The sequence below is a fragment of the Syzygium oleosum genome, unplaced genomic scaffold (genome assembly GCF_021117445.2).
Source record: "Syzygium oleosum isolate NSW1041296 unplaced genomic scaffold, Sole_v2.1 Sole_v2.10, whole genome shotgun sequence".
In the NCBI taxonomy this organism is placed as follows: domain Eukaryota; kingdom Viridiplantae; phylum Streptophyta; class Magnoliopsida; order Myrtales; family Myrtaceae; genus Syzygium; species Syzygium oleosum.
This window is the reverse complement of record NW_026607494.1, coordinates 3,697,865-3,717,121: the sequence shown is the minus strand read 5'-3', so window position 1 is coordinate 3,717,121 and position 19,257 is coordinate 3,697,865. Positions and strand designations below refer to the sequence as shown.

The window sequence follows — 19,257 nt, the reverse complement described above, 5'->3', positions numbered from 1 at the left end:
AGGGAATGGAGAGTTCAGTGCTCTATGGCTTCACTGAAGGGGTCCTGCAGAAGCTGACGTCTCTTGCCCTTCAAGAAGATGCCCTGGTTGATGATGACATTGAAGCCAAGCTGAGGAAGCTTCAATATGCATTGACTTTCATTAAAGGAGTGCTCCGGATGCTGAAGAGAAACTGGCATACAGCCAAAAGCTCAGAGTATGGTTAGAGCAGCTTAAGGATGTCTTGTATGATGTTGAGGACTTGTTTGCTAATGTCCAGTGTGAACTTGAAGCCTCAAGAAACAAATTGAACAGTCAACTACCAAAACTCGGCAAGTTATGCAGCTTCTTTTCTTGTTCTAATCCCTTCATACTCCACCTCAAAATGGGCAAAAAGATTAGTGAGATAGGAGGAAGATTGAAGCAGTTGAGAAGTTTGGTCTCAGCAAGCAAGCCTGTGATGGAGGTTTAGTAGGAGCAAAAGTGAGAGAGATGAAACCAAACTTGGTGAGAGGATTTGATCCCATCATTGGGAGGGTGGCTGATAAAGACAAGATCATTGAGCTCCTGATGCGGCAAGATCTGCCTACAGATGGTGCAAACCTTTCAGTGATTCCCATTGTTGGAATCGGAGATTTGGGCAAAACTGCCCTTGCTAAATTGGTGTTCAATGACAATAAAGTGAGGGAGCACTTTGCTTTGCTAATTTGGGTCAGTATGCCGATGATTGTAGCATGCGGCTAATAATGGAAAGAATCGTCCAATGTGCACTTAAGCAGAGTTTGAACAACTTGGACTATCGCCAGCTGCAAACTCTTCTAAAAGACGTTATAAGTCGCGGAAAGTTCTAACTCTTCTTAGGTGGTGTGAGGAAAATGAACCGGGATGAATGGGATGATTTGAGGGACGAATTGGCAGAAGCCGCTGATGGAAGCAAGGTGATTGTGACCCCACCCGACTCAGCAGCTCCTGTGGGAGTGGGTTTTGCATCGGTGTACAACCTACAGGGCCTTTCACATGAAGACTCAAGTGTCCTAATTCAAGAGATGGGCGTTTGTGAAAAGTGAACGGGAAATAGGTCCCTGTCTCCTCCAGATTGGAAATGAAATCGTAGAAAGATGCAGGGGAGTTCCTCTGGCATTGAAGATGTTAGGCAGCCTACTGTACTTGAAGGACAACAAACGTTTTGGGAGCTGGTGGGGACGACGACATGTGTAGATCCGCACAGACGAAGGACGACATATTACGTATCCGGAAACTGTGTTACAATCATTTGCCATCCCACTTAAAACAATGTTTTGCACTGTGTTCATCTTAGTGGCGCTAGCTTTGCCTATTTAAGTACGGCTTATATATGGACTGCGTGTGGGCTTGTTCCATCATCAGATGGAAACCGAGCTCCTGAAGTCGCCTGTAGCAAGTGCTTCAAAGAGTTGTGGTCCAGATCCTTCTTCCAAGAAGACCAGCAAGCCAGCCCAGATCTCGTTTTCAGAATGCACGATTTACTATATGATATTGCATCATCAGTATCCACAGAACATAAATATCACTTCCAACTTAATGTTAATTCCCAGAGAATTCCAGGAAGAACTCAACATATTACTTTACCGTGTACTAATTCGTTGGGAAGATTGAAAGAGGACCAAGCCCCACCCTTCTTGAGCAAGTTAAAGTCAAACCGAGTGCGAATGATTAACTGTGAATCCGAGGACACATTTGATGCGAGAGGATCTGTCAACAGCATATCTAAGTGCAAGCATTTAAGGTTTCTGAACTTGTATTCTTCTAGCTTTGAAAAGTTTCCAAGTTCCATGGGTGAATTAAAGTGCTTGAAGTAGGGGGAATCGCCACTTGGACAGACTTCCAGATTCTATCTGTAAGCTACGTAGTTTACTGTTTTTATCTCTTGCTGGGTGCTCAGGACTGGAGGAATTGCCTGGAGGTATGTATAGGTTAATCAACCTTCAATTTTTATGGTTGACAATAAGTAGCGAAGTCTCCTTGAGAATGAAATTTATCGCATGAAGTCTTTGAGGCACTTGCCGGTTACATAACTGTGGAAATCTAGAATTTTTGTTCGGGGGCAGAATATGCTTGAATAGCTTATATCTTTGATAACAGAAAATTGTCCGCGACTAATGTCCCTGCCGCTGGCCGAACTGATTGCGCTAGAGTCATTGCAGATTGCAGGTTGTGATAAGCTCGTGTTGACTCGGCCTGAGGATGAGGAATTGGACCTCTTCTCGGTCTCAGCTTCACCGTGATCGGTGCATAAACTTGGTGGCTCCACTGGAGCGGCTGCAAGATCTTACACATCTCAAAAAGCTTCATATTCGCGGGTGTCCTCGATTGTCATTGCTGCAAGAAGCGGAATTGCTCACTGCACTAGAGGAGTTGATTCGGGTTGCCCTCGACTGAGTGAGAGGTGTAAGGTGGAAGTTGGTGAGCTGTGGCCTGAAGTTTCGCACGTGCCTGTCGTTAAGGTCAAGGGCAAAGTGGTTCGATACAGATGATCATTAGGTATGTGCCAAGCATGTCCTCTCTTCTTTTCCTAACATTGTCAAAATTTCGGGGTTTTTCCTAGAATGAATTTTGGTTCGGTGTCTGTCGCTTGCTGTGTGCCTGGAAAGAAGTGAAACTTTTGAGGCACTAGGAGTCGTCATTAGGGAAATGAGAATGTCATTGTACTAGATTTTGTAACCAGTCCTGACAAAAGCTGGAAAATTGTCCTGTCAATGGTAGATTCCTACGTTAGATAAACCGGTAGTAAATTACCAACTCCATTGGGAATTTACCTGCACTCTAATGAAGACGCAGTGACTTACCAACTCCTCTGAAATTTTAACAGCCTCGCAAGTGAATTACCAGCACTCTCGGGAATGTACCAATATTGCAATGAAATAGTAAATTAACAACTCATTTGAAATTTTACAGTTATCGTAAATAGATTACCGATACCGTGGGGAATCTACAAGCATTCCAATGAAGTAGTAAATTACCAACTTCTCTAAAATTTACCAGTATCCGAAGTGGATTACCAGCACTTGCTTACGAAGCTGGCAAAATTCAAGAAAAGTTGGTAATTTACTACTTCATCAGACTGTTAGTAAATTCCTAATAATGTTAAGAATTACTCATAATGCTGGTAAAAGTTACACAAGAATTGGTAATTTACTGCTTTTTTGGAAAATTGGTGAACTCTTGATAGTGTTGGCAATTATTACTGGTTTACTGACGAGCAAATTACTGGTAATAATTTTTTTTATCAACAAGATTGGAGAATTACCAGCAGCTTTCAAATTCTACCAGCACGGAAATTTTCCAATTTTTTTAGCCCACGGACCGTAGAACTTTGCCACCCCATGATGCATCACAAGTAGAATGCACCTCATAATGCAATAGGTCCTTTTTGGGGGATTGGCCAACAGAGGTTCGTCGGAAACGGTAAAGTTCTTAGGGTGCGTTTGGTTATCTTTTAGATTCACAACACAAATAGAATGCACCTCATAACGCAAAAGGGCGCGTCGAGATTCGACATTTGGTTGTCTTTTAGATTTTTTTTTTCCTTATTTTCAAGACTGATGTTGCTGCTTCCTTTTAATAACTAGCCTGCAACTCTTCCTTGCTGTAGTTCAAATTGGTTTTTTGCTTGGTAGTCTCTTCCGAAATGTATGCTGCAGCGTCAATCATCTGCAGAATGATTTGTTTGGTAATGAACACTCCGCAGAGCTAATGAGCTCACTTAGATTACCGATACTCGACCCGTGACGTGATGTTGATTCCCGCAACGGTGGGACGGAAATCTTGTGAACAGGTGAAGAAACAGGAGCTCTTTTGGAGAATAGAATAAGCGTGTCCAAATTTATTTTCGCTAGTGACGGTGACAATATCGAACGAACTGGAAAAAATTCGATCGAGCTTAACGTGAAGAAGAAATGCATGCGATGCGAGAGAAATCCGAATATACACCGACACAATGTCAAAACTTTCAAGTTCGAGAAAGAAGACCCGCGGGAAAAACTGACCAGTTGAGTTAGAAAATCCAAAATAGGACTAAAAAGGATGAACACTGCAAAAGCTGCGTCCCTAAAGCCTCCTAATCGTCTCTTATTCCTTCTCAACTTTTTTCCTTTTGTAAAAAAAAAATGCTGACAACTGGCCAAAACAGGCCATCCGTAGTCAATTTCGAGATCTCGGTTAGTCATTGAAAGTGCCTTTGACGCTTTGTCGCGTTCAAGCCAGTTCTGGACCAGAAGGCAGTGAGTCATACCCATCGTGATGCTCATGTCCATCGCGGTGCTTCGGTGCATCTCGTCCAACAGGGATGCACTTGATAAGAGCTCCTAAAGGCAAGCTCACCGAGCCAAGCAAGACGCATAGCGCCCACAGCTGCCAGCTTAGCGGCACGGTGCTCGCGAAAGTGCCGAGGAACTCCACGATGATTGCTTGGAATGCGACCGTGGAGACTATGATGAGGAGGAATATCCAGCTGCTGAACATGCCCCGGAATACGTTTATCTTCTCTATGTCTCTGCTGTTTATTTCGTTAAATACCTGAAAAGAGGTCGGCACTTTCTGCCATCAGTGAGAATTTCTGAGATAATCAGAGAATTTGAGCGAAATCTTCTTGTATGCGCATAAAACTGGCGACAAGATGGTAATGTCAAAAGACCTGATTATTGCATTTATGCAAAAGGAAGGTGCAGAGGAAGCACCTGCGTCGACCATAATTGAGAAGCATAATAAACTAGCAAAGAATCGAGCTAACACGGAAAGGATTTAACAATAACCATGCCGTGTTGTTGGTATTGTTCATGATGGTCTAAATATAGCCGCAACGAGAAGGGATGTACCTGGCAGAAAACAAATGTGTTGAAAATCACAGTATCCAGTACTTCAGTAGCATCTGAACCGTGAAGTCGCAGTAAACTCTTCCCATCGAAATTGAGAACTCCAAGGACAGCTAGTTGATATATGCTCTGACCAATTATATTTCTCCACATGGCCTTTGTTATGAAGCTGGTACCCTTTCCTACTGGTCGCCTTTTCATCAATTCATCCTTTGGCGGCTCTGTGGCCAATGCCAGTGCACCCAGGGTGTCCATTATCATGTTGACCCAGAGTAACTGCACAGCCGTGAGCGGAGCGGATCCTGAAAAGGATAAACATTGGCTTTTCAATCAGATTGCTTCCAGTTGATGTTAATGTTTTAATACTTCAAAGAAGTTCCAGATAAAGAAGCTAATCTGCCCACAACGCACCTGAAATGCATGCTGAGACAAAGTTTATCACTAAAGCAGCCACATTCACTGTCAACTGGAACTGCACAAACTTCTGAATGTTTATATATACTGCACGTCCGTATTTGGCCACATTCACAATGGTTGTGAAATTGTCGTTCATTATTATGACATCAGCACTTTCTTTGGCAACCTGAAGAATCGAATGAAATTCACTATGAAGACAGGAGGAAACAAAATTTGATGCGTCAACGTTGTCTACTAGACCATGTTCTCAGCAAACCAACAATGTGAATATGGCAGCAAAAAAAAAAAACAATACAGAAGGACAAGAAGAAAATTGTGGTACAAGCAATGTTCCTAGTACAGTAAGAAGCATAGGAGCAAGCAATTAGATATATGAATGAAGAGTCAAGCAAGTAATCCAGTAATTTTTTTTGCAGTTTGGAACATCAGTTACCCCGAGGTTTTTTTTTAGCGTGCACACATGCAGGCACGCACACGCACGCATAGGCAGACACAAATATGTCCAGCATATATTAGCAGCACACACCTCTGTGCCCGCTATGCCCATAGCAAATCCAATGTCTGCCTCGTGCAAAGCAGGAGCATCATTAGTCCCATCACCAGTCACAGCAACAACCTCATCGAACTCTTTCCTGAGAATGGCAACCAAGGTGTGCTTGTCCAAAGGCATAGACCGTGCCATTACCTATACCCAGAGTCAGAATTTAGCAAAAGCATGCATCTCCAACATCATTCAGTCGACGATGACGTCAGATGACATTGACAGTTTTATTTACAAACCTGAATCCTTGGAATGATTTCCTTCTTCTGTTCCAGGGACTTGCTACGGAAATCTGGTCCTTCTATAGCAATACCACCCTCTGTGAGGATGCCACATTCTTTAGCTATAGCTTTAGCAGTATGAATATTGTCCCCAGTTACCATACGGACAGTAATGCCAGCTGCTAAACAAGTTTTAACTGCCTCTTTGACTCCAGGACGTACGGGATCTTTAATTCCAACGATTGTTATCAGGGTATACCCACCCTCAGGAATGTTTCCATTTGAATTGTCGTCCACATCTTGAAATGCCAAGCAAAGTGTCCTCAGTGCTTCACTTGCGAAACCATTAATAACATTTGTCATATTTTTAACCTGCTCTTCAGACATAGAAGCAAAATTTCCTTCCTTGTCAACAATCTTGTCACACATTCCAAGAACAATTTCTGATGCACCTTTGCAGAAAGCCCTTACCCCTCCCTCTGGTCGAGCCACTAGCACAGACATTTTCTTCCTTACTGAATTGAAAGGCTCTACCTTTAGTGTCTTATTCTCCCAGTGGTGGGCCGCAAAATCACCACCCAAAAGCAATCCAAACTCCAAAAGTGCTGATTCTGTTGGTGTTCCCAAAATTGATTGCTTACCATCTTTATCCTTGACAACTTCAGAACTTGTATTTAGAAGTATTGCCTGCAAAAGGATGGCTAAAACTTCTTCACGTGTTTCTGATTTTAAGATATCTTTACCCTCAGCTCCCTTCATGTGCGTAGCTTTACCAGTTAACCATATCTTATCAACAACCATGTGGTTTGTGGTTAATGTTCCAGTCTTATCAGTGCATATGCAACTAGCAGAACCCATTGTCTCACAGGCTGAGAGGCGCCTCACGAGTGCCCAGTCATTCATTAGCTTCTTCATAGCAAAGGCAAGGCTTAGTGTCACTGCCAGAGGCAGTCCTTCCGGTACAGCGACGACAAGTATAGTAACTGCAATAGCAAAATAATCAACAAGTGTCAAAGCATCTGTAGAAGACCAGCTAGTGAATTCATCCTTTAATGCTTTCTCCACCAAGAATCGTACTGTCAGCACCAGGAAGGTGAGCACCGCAAAACCCAAACCAATCTTACCAATAACTGTGGCGACCCCATTCAGCTTTACCTGTAGTGGTGTCTCGTTATCTCCGCCCTCACCCAATGTTTCCATCAACTTTCCCCACTCAGTCCTCATACCAACCGTTGTCACCAACATTTTTCCCGACCCATCTTGCACTTTAGTTCCAGAAAGAAGAAAAGGCTTCTCCCCATAAACATTGACTGGCTCACTCTCACCTGATAGGCTTGACTCGTCAATTAGAAGGCTGTATCCCGTTATAAAAAGACCATCTGCTGGAACTAGGTCCCCAGTGAATATATGAACAACATCCCCAACAACCAGATCATAGATGGACACTTTTTCTCTTTTCCCATCCCTAGTAACCTGAACAAATACTTTCTTTTTCTCCTGATCTAAATCCCTGAATTGCAAGGACTGCTTATAGTCACTAATTGCTGTTACCATGATCACTAGGAATATACTAAGTAATATTCCTAGTCCGTCATACATTCCCTTTGGCCATCCTTCTGTACCAATCCCAACACCTATAGAAACCACAGCACAAACCATAAGAATAATAAGTGTTAGATCTTGCAGGGCTTCCCATACAAATGTTAGAAATGATCTTGCTGGTTTCTCCGTGAATCGATTAAAGCCGTAGATCCTTTGCCTGACAGATACTGAAGATTTCGAGGATGGGTCCTCTGTGCAGATGCCCTCGTCAAGAGAAACCGAAACTTTACTTGCGATCCCTTGAACTCCGCCATGAAGTTTCAAGCGCTTTATATCATGCCCTCGTACAATAGACGCGAGTTCTTCTGGGTCAATACCAAAACCAGCTTCTCTGATTTCATCAGAGAGCTTGTATTCGGGCAGGCCGCCAGCTTCAGAAGATCACAATATCGTTAACAAAATGACAAGAGAATTGGTTCGAGAACATCAAGTGAAAAATAGAAATTCAAATGCCAAGTTTTACCGTCAATGAACTGTAAAGCTGCTTTCTGAACATAAAGTGCAACTCGTATCTTTTCCTGGTTCAGGAAGAAAAAGCATTGAAATGTCAAATTGTCAATTCTAACTGTCAATCTTGTAAGAAGATGGTAATGATAATAAATAAACTAACTCTTAATCAAAGTGAAATGAAGTCCGGTATTGATAGCTCTACATTATACTAAAATCTCCTGTATCTGGCAAAGATGCGTGCTAACCGAATAACACAGTCTTACAATTGTTGGAACGCACGTGCACCCAGCGAACCGTTAGGAGACCTGTAGGACAAATAGAGCGAAAATCGAATAGCTAGTCCCTGACATTCCTCCCGTCTTTAAGGGTCCATCGATTCTTTTTGTGGTACAATAGTGGTTTCCTGAATGAACCACAAGAAGACGCTTCTTCTTTTGTCTTGGCATTTTCTTTTAGTGATGATTATGAAAGAGAATCAACAAATGCAGCATGGTTTATCACGGGAGAAGTTTTCAATAATAAACGCAAAAATGTGACTTTCTTTCATTTTCAATGCCTCCACTGCTTCATCCAGCACACTGAAAATCCAAAATCAGTGAGGTAGTTGTTGTTCTACGCATTTTCTTCTAGCAAGAACAAAAGGGGATAAAGACTGATTCTGTTCTAGTCTCCAAAGAGATACAACGACCGCATGCGAAACTGAATGAAGATATCCACTGATTCATTTGGACGAAATTTCTCCATGCATCTGCAACTGCTTGCGTTTTCCCAGCCTTCATTAGATAAGGTATCCAGAGAATTTGGAAAGAGAAAACAAGTGAAAAATTGTTTCGTCAGAAAGGAACATTGGCAAAGATATTTAGAATACCATCGGTCTTTATTACTCCGAAAAGATTTACTAGGACTCGGCATTTTACGAAGTGTTATAGGAACATGACTCATCCAAAAACAACATTCAAGAAGGAATTCAGGTATAATTTAAGGGTTTGTTTGTTTCACTAAAAACTTACTATCGCTAGAAAATATTTTTCAAAAAATTCAACTTCGAAGAAAATGAAATCCACTAAAAGCAACTTGTATTGTTAAAAAAGATGTGTAATAGTTACAACTGGAATCGACATTTTTTTGTTTATTATGCGATCCATTTGAGTAACAAGAGTTTACAAAGAAATTTTGAAAGAAATCATGAAATCGTAAATGTAAAATATTGCACATTATAGTTTTTTTTTATGTAGAAAAAAGTGAGCATTAATGAAGTATATTCCAGAGATGGTGGACAGAATTTGTGAGAAAAATGATGAGACTTATCAGGGAAAAAGAAATTGATGAGAGATATAGAGCTGAGAAGATCGAAAATAGATCAAGAGGGACCTACTCCTTCTCGCTTGGACGGACAATAAGAAAGTAGGAAAAATAAGTTCCTTTTTGCCAAAGGAGAAGCCATTTTCCATGGACTAAAGTAATTTTCCATCATCCAATCTTCCATGCATCCTCCTAGTCCTTCATTTGTACTGTATTTAAACTAATTTCTGATATATTCAAGATTTGAACTGGGACTCATCCCCAAGAAAATTATGGGAATAGTGAATTTGGCTCCATGTTCACACGTTTCGAAGGAAAAGCGCTCCACGGCACTCTTTCCTTACTAAACAGTAATCCTGTAAGTTGAACTGCATCCAATCACGCCTGGGAGTGACTATCGTCACACAATGCATCTAATAATTAGGTGACCAAACTTTCGGCAAAAGAGAAAACAATCAATCAAACACCAGCACTGATTCTCAGTTGAGAGGGTTTTAACGTAGAAGATGTCCTACTGGCTGATAATAGACCCTAAAAGGCAAGAGCTAGTAAAGCAGCCGAAGATGTCCTCAAATTGAATGAGACAGCATGCAACTTGTCAAAGATTCGACTATTTCAAGAAAATAAGCCAACTAGGCGGTTACCCATCAATTTGGACAGGGGACATCTGGGGTTTGGGGGGTGGGTGCTACCTGCAGTAGCTGGCAATTGTGTACATATATCATCAAGGAAATCTAGATGGGTTCTAAAAGTGGCGCTTGCATAGGATGGATCTTAGATAATCACGCACAGTGAGCGATGGACCCGCTATGATATATTCACAGAAATCAGAGATGATTCCGAGCAAAAGATATCTAGCAACAACACGATTTCAGCACTACGAGGCAATTTTGTTGACCAAATTAATAGCATAGAATCCTCCAAAAGTTTTGAAGAGTCTGGAAGAACCAACAAGATGAAGAGTCCGTGAGGTCCTCAACGCTCAAAAAAACGCGGAATGGGCATCTTTGATCTTCACATACGGTTGGTCCATTCCTGAAATTTTCTGCGCATACTTTACGACTTGGATTGACGACAACTATTTTTTATTGCAGTCTTTGTCTGGATCATGGCCAAAGGAAACGTCGAGGAAACTTCGTGGGTCGCTAGTGGGCGTTGTATTTATGGCCTCCTTGTCCTTTTCCATCATCCCGTATACAGGAGTCACTTCCAATTACTCCCAGAGGGAAAAGGATAAAGCGATAATGCCCTCGACATTGCTCATCCACGTAAGACGTTAGAAGATCTAGAATTCGGAGGTCAATTTCGCATCATGACTTTAGTGCCCAAAAAAGAGATAATGATATAAATAATTCTCAAATTTTAGCGTAATATGTAACGTGGTTCCTGAATTTTTAATTTATTCAATATGATCCCTGAACTTTTAATTTGTTCAATATTGTTCCTAGACTTTTTATACATGTTCAATATAATCCCCGATTTTGAATTAATAAAATGACCACATTGAACATATAGTTTAAGAATTAAATTGAATTTGTATCAAAAGTTCATAAACTGCATTAAACGAATTAAAATTTAAGGGACCACGTTGCACATAAGAAGATATATTTCACATAAAATCAAAGTTCAAAAATATCTGTGTCACTTTCGCTCCAAAAAAAAGACCACAGGACTCCATTAGTTTCACAAGCACATGACTCGCCTCCTCTAATTAGTACTATACGGACGCAGGGCATATGAATTAAAAAGGTTCCTGGCGTCTTCATTGGTCCTATAGCCATTCTGCTTCTGCTTAAGGAAAAAAGAGTTTTAAGAAAATCCAAGCAATACAAAAGACATGGGTCCCGCCGCTCAATTCTCAAACATGGGTTTCTGTCGATGGTCCCCCAACTGGGCAGGGATTGTCAATCCCCTCTAAACATGTCCCACATCGGGACAGGGGGATTATCCTAAAGTAGTAGTAAATCTTGGTAATCAGGTTCGATAGAGTCGAAGCAGAAGGTGCAGAAAGACATTTCACCTCTTCATATCGTTTCAGCGAAAGCAAAAGTCATCCTCGCACCTATCCCCCACGAAAAGAACCAGACGATGCTAGTACGATAATGCGCACAGAAGAAGCTCGTGCACCTATCCCCCACGAAAAGAACCAGACGATGCCAGAACGATAACGCGCACAGAAGAAAGCTCGCGCGTCCTACGCGCTAGAGTTTCGTATGAATGAAAACACCCTTTACTTTCCTTTCGTGGGCTTCCACGTCTGAAGCCGGAACGGGGAACTCTGAACTCTGATGAGTAACGAGCCGTACAAGACACTTTCTAAGAAACCTACTGAATAGACAATAGAGAAAGCAAATTACAAATCTTACGAATTCCCCTCATGTAATTTACGTAGATAAATGATTCGAGATATCCCACGAAAATTTAAAGAAAGTTTATTTTTTATTTATTTTTTTATTTTCTGAGGATCCGATTATTTCATCGGAGGAAATGTTAACCGCAAAAATAAAAAGACGAACATGGATTTTTCTTCTTTTTTCTTTTTAACGTATTTTTTTTGGAGTGTTTCTTCATAAGCATTGCCGGGTAATCTTTTCGTCAGTTTTTTTTATATGAACAGGAGGAGGACCCGCTAAAAAAACTAAACAGCACAAGACGAGATCGCAAAGCATGCAGGGGGCTGGGTCGTTGTTTATGGGGAAACCCCGTCGTCGCTTGACCCGGTATCTCAGCGCCGTTCGGGACGACGACGGTTTCCCCCTTCGAGTAGTCTAGCAGAAGCCGCGATTGCCTGCACCGCGTGCACGGAACGCTAGCAAAACGGCAGCACGAGAAGAGAAGGGGGGGAAATCCCTAGGGGAAGTCGGGGATCGATGACGCCTGCCTGTTAGCCTGTCGCCGCCGGCGGACGAACGTCGCGTCAGTTTTGGAGATTAGAGCATTCTCAGAGATAACACGCTCGGATCGAGCGCGTCTTTGAAGATTTTCGACGAGATTGAAGGAAGGAGGAGAGAACGGCGGCGGAATCGAGGTGAAAATGGGCGATTCCGGCACTGTCCTCGCCACGTCTCGAAGCGGAGGGAGGGAGAGAGAGAGGAGGATGACGCGAATTCGGCCTCGTCGCCGTTGAAATTCCCTAAATCGAGCAGCCTAAGCAATGGCTCTCTCCCTCGCTCGCCGAGCCAGCTGAAACTCTCCAGCACGAAGCGAAGATCTCGGAACACGCAAACGGGAGACCATCTCAGCTTTCAATCTCTTCGCCAATCGACTAGAAACGCGCTCGCGTTTCATCGATTCGCGAGAGAGCGCCCGCCGTTCATCGCGGCGCGGAAACTGACCTCGCCGAGAGCCGACGCACGCATCATGAGAAAGGCGAAAAAAAAACGAGGGAGAGAGGGAGACCTGGATGCTGCGCCGCTTCCTCTCGGCCTCGGAGCGCTTGGCGAGGTCGGCGACCATGCGGAAGCGCCGGCGGCGGTTCTTGACGATGGCGACGGCCGACCGCCATCGCTTCTGAGCCTCCTCCGAGGGGTTCTTCGGCTCGACGTCGAAGTCCTTCAGCAGCCTCTCCATTCGCCGCCGCCCCCCCACCCACGCCGCACCGCTGCAGCAACGGACGATTCCTCTTCTTCTTCTTCCTCTCTGCGCTCCGCTCCGGTTCAACACGCGCAGACGATAGGGGCGAAGAGAGAGAGAGAGCGAGAGGGAGACGGCGCAGGAGCAGAGCTATATAGGGAGGCCAGAGAGAGAGAGAGAGATGGAAAAGTCCGAGGATTCTCACGTTGATATCGATTTCCCTGTGTGTGTACATACCCACACAGTATAGCCTCCAGCACTTTTTTTCAATTCTTGTTAGCATGAAATAGTTGATGTTTTTTTTTTTAGGGTTAATACCGCGATAAACTTCGTAATGATATATTTATGATCAATATATCTTAAATTAATTTTTTATCATTAAAAAAATCCTAAATTAGTACGTCTGTATCAGATTTACTATAAATTAATTTTTTGATCACCAAAAGCCCCAGACTGGTACATTTGCGACAAATTTATCCTCGGTGAAATTAGATTAATATCACGAAAAATCATAAAATGGTACGCATGTGATACACGGAGAGTAAAACCCCATATTGGTATACCCGTCAACCGCCACGTGTCATCCAGCTCAGAAATTTGACGGTAAAATTTAACGAAAACTAACAGAGGGCAGAATTGTCACGGGCGCACCAATTTGGGAGTTTTTCGTGATCAAAAAATTAGTTTTGGGTAAATTTGTCGCGAGTATACCAGTTCGGGATTTTTCATTGTATTAACTTCTTTTTTTTTAAAGTTTCGAACCCCAGCGTAGTCGTTAGGGATTCTTAAGTGTGGCGCCGTGGTGGTGGGTCCTGCTTATTAGCGCATCCAGTGAGTTACCTCCATTTGTCAGGCTAGTGCGGGGTTCCCGGATTATCAAAAAAAAAAAAACCCTTTTTTTAAAAATTAATTGATTAATTAAAGAAAATGGAGGGAAAAAAAAAAGGGCGATGCATCAAAAAAGGTGAAATTTCATTAAAAAGTGTTCCCAATTACTTTTAATGGCTTGGTTTGAGTTGCTAAATAAAAAGGACATCCCAATGCGCCGGCGGTCGTCATACGCACGGTCTATACTTTGGAAATCGAGCATCTGTTCGCGAGGCGTACTTAGCGATAGGTGTCTTTGGGAGACGCTTCTCGATGGGACTCTTAGAAATTACGGGTGTCCCGGTGTACGTGATAGCTAAAGCTTCCTCGGATCAATCGCTATCGAGACTTTCGTGCAAATTCTTAAGGGGGAAAAATTGAAGCGGTCCCGCTTGTTCTTTTGGCCGTAACGAAGCGCCGTTTCGTTCGTTCGTTCGTTCACGAGAAATTCCGGCACCATGCATGACGGGTTTTCCGAACAAGTGAGATATTCCAGAACGTTCCCCCCCCCCCCCCCCCCCCCCGCGGGCTGTTGTTAATCCGGTTAGAAGGGTAGGGAATTTACGTCGATGCGCTCCGGCAGCCCCCGGTTGGCGAGAAAGCTTTGCCTCGCGGGAGCGGTCCCATTTTAAATGGCTTGAAAATGAGCGCCGCCGCCATCGTCAAAAGAGAAGAGAGAATTTGTGGTGCATTAGATTGCATTGTAGGAACAATTGTAAGACTCTACGCTTGCAAGATGGCCTTCGCTAGGGGACGGTATATCAGAAGTCCTAGAAACTTATTACTAAGGAAAATGACACAAATAGTCCCGAACTTTGATCCAATGGCATTTGATCCCGAACTTTTAATTTGTTCAATGTAGTCCCGAACTTTAACATAATGTTCAATTTGGTCCTCGAACTTTTAATTTGTTCAATGTAGTCCCCGAACTTTTAATATGTGTTCGATTTGGTCCTTGAACTATATGAAAATGTTCAATGTGATCCATGAACTGTTAATATGTGTTCAATTTAGTCCCTGAACTATATGAAAATGTTCAATATTTATATTGAACATTTTCAATATTGAACATTTTCATATAGTTCAGGGACTAAATTGAACACATATTAAAAGTTCAGGGACCACATTGAACATTTTCATATAGTTCAAGGACCAAATCGAACACATATTAAAAGTTCAGGGACTACATTGAACAAATTAAAAGTTCAGGGACCAAATTGCACATTGGGTCAAAGTTCAGGGACTATTTGTGTCATTATCCCTATTACTAAAGTATAGCAAAGTCCAAAAATTTTTAAAAAGTGGGGCTAATATCACGAAAAACCCCAAACCGGTACACTTATGATAAATTTACCTCAAATTAATTTTTTGACCACCAAAAACCCCAAACCGGTACACTTGTGATAAATTTACCCTCCGTTAGTTTCTGTTAAATTGGATTAATATTACGAAAAATCAAAAACTGGTCAGAGGATAAAACCCAAAACTAGTACACCCACCAACTACCATGTGTCATCCAATTCAATAATCTAACGGTAAAATTTAACAGAAACTAACGAAGAGTAAATCTGTCACGGGTGTACCAGTTTGGGGTATTTGGTGGTCAAAAAATTAGTTTGAAGTAAATTTATCATAAGTGTACTAGTTTGGGGTTTTTCGTGATATTAGCACTAAAAAGTGTTATGAAGTTTCAAAATTTGTCAAATTCGTGCAATCGATTACCTCTATTAGCTCTTTTCAATCTGTTTTCACGAAAAATGGTGATGTGTCTCTTTAAAAAAAAATTGAGGCCATGTTGAGGCCACATGGCACTAACATGGCCCCAAATGGGTACCACATTTGTTGTAAAAATAACACAACAAATGTTATAACTTTCCGCAAGGCGCTCCATTGAATATCATAACTTTTTTTTTATCACTTGAGTATTATATTGGTGAAATATTGTTCACTTAAGTGCCATCAGCTATCTCCCTTACTGAAAAATACAACATGACATTAATTTATCATAAATCGGCCAACGTGGTTCACCAGAGAAATCCAATTAGCAAAAATCATAATAGACGATATCGTTGACCCTTGTTCTTGCTCCAAATTGACAAATTGGGGCTAAGCTAGGGCCAACAAGAAATCCATGACCCTAATCCATTGAAATTACTAGTGAAATTGTAGGTTCCTTGTAATGACCCGGTCGGACGAGGGCGAGGAGTGATCACCGAGGCCAGAAAGTCCGGACAAGGAGTGGCTTCATTTTAGGATGGCAAAAAAGGCAGGAATGAACCGAACTGTATACCGAACATGGAGAGAGCGTTTTTGAGATATATATGTGAAGACTGGAATTAACTCACGAAGCTGCTTTTTTGGGCAATGCTTAGCTTTGGAACTCTAAAGTTAAGCATGCTCGAGTGGGAGGAGTATTACCACGATGGGTGACCTCTTAGGAAGGTGTCACCTCAGCCTGTATGCCAAAAGGCTCGATTTTGAATAGGTCAAAGCAAACAATGTCTCGAATGAGTTAATCCAGGGATGTCGCATTATCTGCAGGGGATGAGCCGAGAGCCTCGGAAGAAGCCGAGCCGAGGTTAGTGGAGTCCATCTTCGAATCCGAGTCGAGGCTAGGCACTCGAAAGAAGGTGCAGCTTGCTAGAAAAATGGCCTCCAGAACAAGAGCGATCAAAGTCAAGGTTGGCTCCAGAACAGGAGAGCATGACAGAAAGTCCGAGTAGCTAGAACACGACTTCGCCGTTCTTCACGCCAACCACAACGCTCCCAATTTGCAACGAACAAAGAATTGCATTTTTTCCAATGAAGGACCTTGCTCTTGTAGACGACACTGCCGTAGAGATCGGAGCATGTGTAACAAGAAGTCATCTCCACTCGAGTGCCTCCTAAGTCATAGAAGGCATCTTCCAAGAAGTGCAAATCCAAAGAAATTACTGAAAAAATAAATAAATAAAACATCAAGTCGGACTTCAATCTTCTTGAAAAAAGAGCCGTGTAAAATTGAAAAGTCCGAAGTGTGTTGCCAAAGGAACTCGAGTAAACGATTTTTAATCAATGTGAAACTCAAGTAATCGAAAAAAAAAAAAAGAGTTATGAACTCGAAGGAGTTCCGTGTAATTAAAGTTATGATACTTATTATGTCCATTTTTTCAAATTTATTTGAAGGAGGATCCAGATACATTGTCCATGGGCATTTTCGTCATTTTAGCTTTTCTTTTTCTTTTTACTTTTTTTTCTTTTCGGCGAGGGCCGCCCTCGCCGGCGTCGGGCGAGGCTCGCCCTCCCGGGCGAGGAGGGCGAGGCTCGCCCTCGCTCGCCCGGGCGGGCGGCCCTCGCCGGATCCGGCGAGGAAAAAAAAGTAAAAAGAAAAAGAAAAAGCTAAAAAGACGAAATGCCCATGGACAATGTATATTGGGGTAAATGTGTCACAAATAACAAAATTTGGGGTTTTGATGTCACAAAAAAATTCGGGAAGTAAATGTGTCACAAATGAAAAAGTTTGGGGTTTTTGGTGGTTTTTTCCCAAAAAAAAAAGAGAGTTATGAACTCAAATGAGTTCCATATAACTAAAGTTATGATACTTATTATACCCATTTTTTCAAATTTATTTGAAGGAGGATCCAGAGGATTGGCACAAATGGCCAGAAGTAGAGACCATCGATCTTGTCAAAGTAAGGATTTTCCAAGAAATCAGAAAAGGAAAATCAAACAGAGAACATAAAAGTTGTTAAAACAAAGATTTGGAATTGAAAACAAAAAGCAAAAATCTAAGTTTTCGAATATTTTTGCACCATCGTAACAATCGCAAGTGTATTGTGAACCCGGGAGACTGCTCAATTGGTATTCGTATTCGTCCTTCTCGCTCAACATATAAGTTTAAATCGCCACATTTTTTCTCTTAGAGCACCCACAGGAGCATAAAATTTTGTGTGTCTCCGGTAGCATACGATGTGTGCGAAACGGGGGGACTATCACAGCCGGTGTGAATTAATCGGGTGCTCAAAAAATTCCGAACACCCATCAATAATACGAAAAAGAAAAGAACTGTTTTGTGACCTCTTCGTTTTGTCAAATTTTTCACGACTATCATGAAGAAGAGCCCCAACATTTGTTCCCACCTGGCACGAACGATGTTTTGGCCTTTTCATACTTTTATATATATATATATATATATATATATTTTTTTTCATTTTTCTTTTTCAAAATTCCAAACTAATACACCCGTGACAAATTTATTTCATATTAATTTTTTGACCACTAAAAACACTAAACCGGTACATTTGTAATAAATTTACCATCCGTCGGTTTCCCTTAAATTGGATTAATACCATAAAAAAATCACAAATCGATACACTTGTGACAAACGGAGGGTAAAACATACAACCGGTACATCAGTCAACTGCCGCGTGTCATTTAACAGAGTGATTCGATAATGAAATTTAACGGAAACAAAATGAGGGTAAATTTATCACAGATGCATCTGCTTGGGAGTTTTTTGTGAATAAAAATATCGCAGGTATACCAATTTGAAGTTTTTTCGTGGTATTAACGGTCGTAATTTTGAAGTAATTTTAAAGACGGCCATAGATACCGTCAAAGACGGCCACCACTCTGGCTTACTTTAAACCTCGAATTTTACTTTTTTACCCCTCAGGTATTGTAAAATCGATTTTAGTAAATTTTACGTAACGCGTGAGCAACTAACAGAAAGGGACCTTTTTCCACCTGACGAGTGCCATTAGATCATACGAAAAAGGCCGTGTCGTGACTCGTAAAATCAAATCAATTAATTAAATAATTAAATTAGATCCGGAGTTGCTGCAATGGGAACCCCACTCCTGATCACCTGAATTTTGCTGGTGCTTTACGTTGGACTTGACCGGTTTTTTTCCCTAATTAATTAATAATGAAAAACGTACCGTAATACACGTAATGACGAGTGACAGCAATGCATGAATTAAAAGCGACGATACGGACAAATCTCTTCACGTTTTGCCAATTGAGTTCATATGGCTAATTTTAGCCGGAAGTGGATGCCGGCTATCTTACGTGAGCACCGACATGGACAACTTTTTCTTTAAAATATTTTTTCAGTCTTTTTTCTTTTCTTTTTACTGTGGCCCACGGCCCTTGCCCAGACCATCGTGGTCACGGGCGAGGCCGAGCGGGGGCCCGGCGAACCTCGCCTGCCACATTTAAAAAAGAGAAAGAAAAGAAAAGAAGGAAAAGAGAAGAAAATAAAAAAAAAAAGAGGAAAAATTAATAAAATTGTCCACGTCGGTACGATGCGTGCCGCGCAGGACGACTAGCGTCCATGTCAGTGATTTCCGGCCAAAATTGGCCAAATGGATTCAATTGGAAAAACGTGAAAATGTTTAGGACAAAATCGTCATTATTAAAAGGTTTAAGACTGAATTGACAAAAGTGCAATTAGTTCAAGACTTTTTCGGTACTT

General features: G+C 41.8%; 1 protein-coding gene across 1 annotated transcript; it reads right to left on the bottom strand.

Moving 5' to 3' along the window:
- Positions 1-3,898: 3,898 nt before the first annotated feature.
- Positions 3,899-12,967, bottom strand: LOC115678647 (putative calcium-transporting ATPase 11, plasma membrane-type). The gene is made up of 7 exons (XM_030602046.2): positions 12,762-12,967; positions 8,074-8,128; positions 6,027-7,981; positions 5,773-5,931; positions 5,241-5,412; positions 4,833-5,131; positions 3,899-4,533 (listed from the first exon to the last, which is right to left on the bottom strand). The coding sequence occupies exons 1-7, from the start codon at positions 12,930-12,932 to the stop codon at positions 4,213-4,215; spliced, it is 3,132 nt and encodes a 1,043-aa protein (XP_030457906.1). The 5' UTR covers positions 12,933-12,967; the 3' UTR covers positions 3,899-4,212.
- Positions 12,968-19,257: the final 6,290 nt, after the last annotated feature.

What these genes read in the sequence shown, in the direction of transcription:
- LOC115678647 (XM_030602046.2), bottom strand. Translation starts at nt 12,932, where the DNA reads ATGGAGAGGCTGCTGAAGGACTTCGACGTCGAGCCGAAGAACCCCTCG. An exon ending in GGAAGCGGCGCAGCATCCAG is followed by an intron (nt 8,129 to 12,761) that starts GTCTCCCTCTCT and finishes TTCCTGAACCAG; the next exon opens with GAAAAGATACGAGTTGCACT. An exon ending in ACACATTTGTTTTCTGCCAG is followed by an intron (nt 4,534 to 4,832) that starts GTACATCCCTTC and finishes ACCTCTTTTCAG; the next exon opens with GTATTTAACGAAATAAACAG.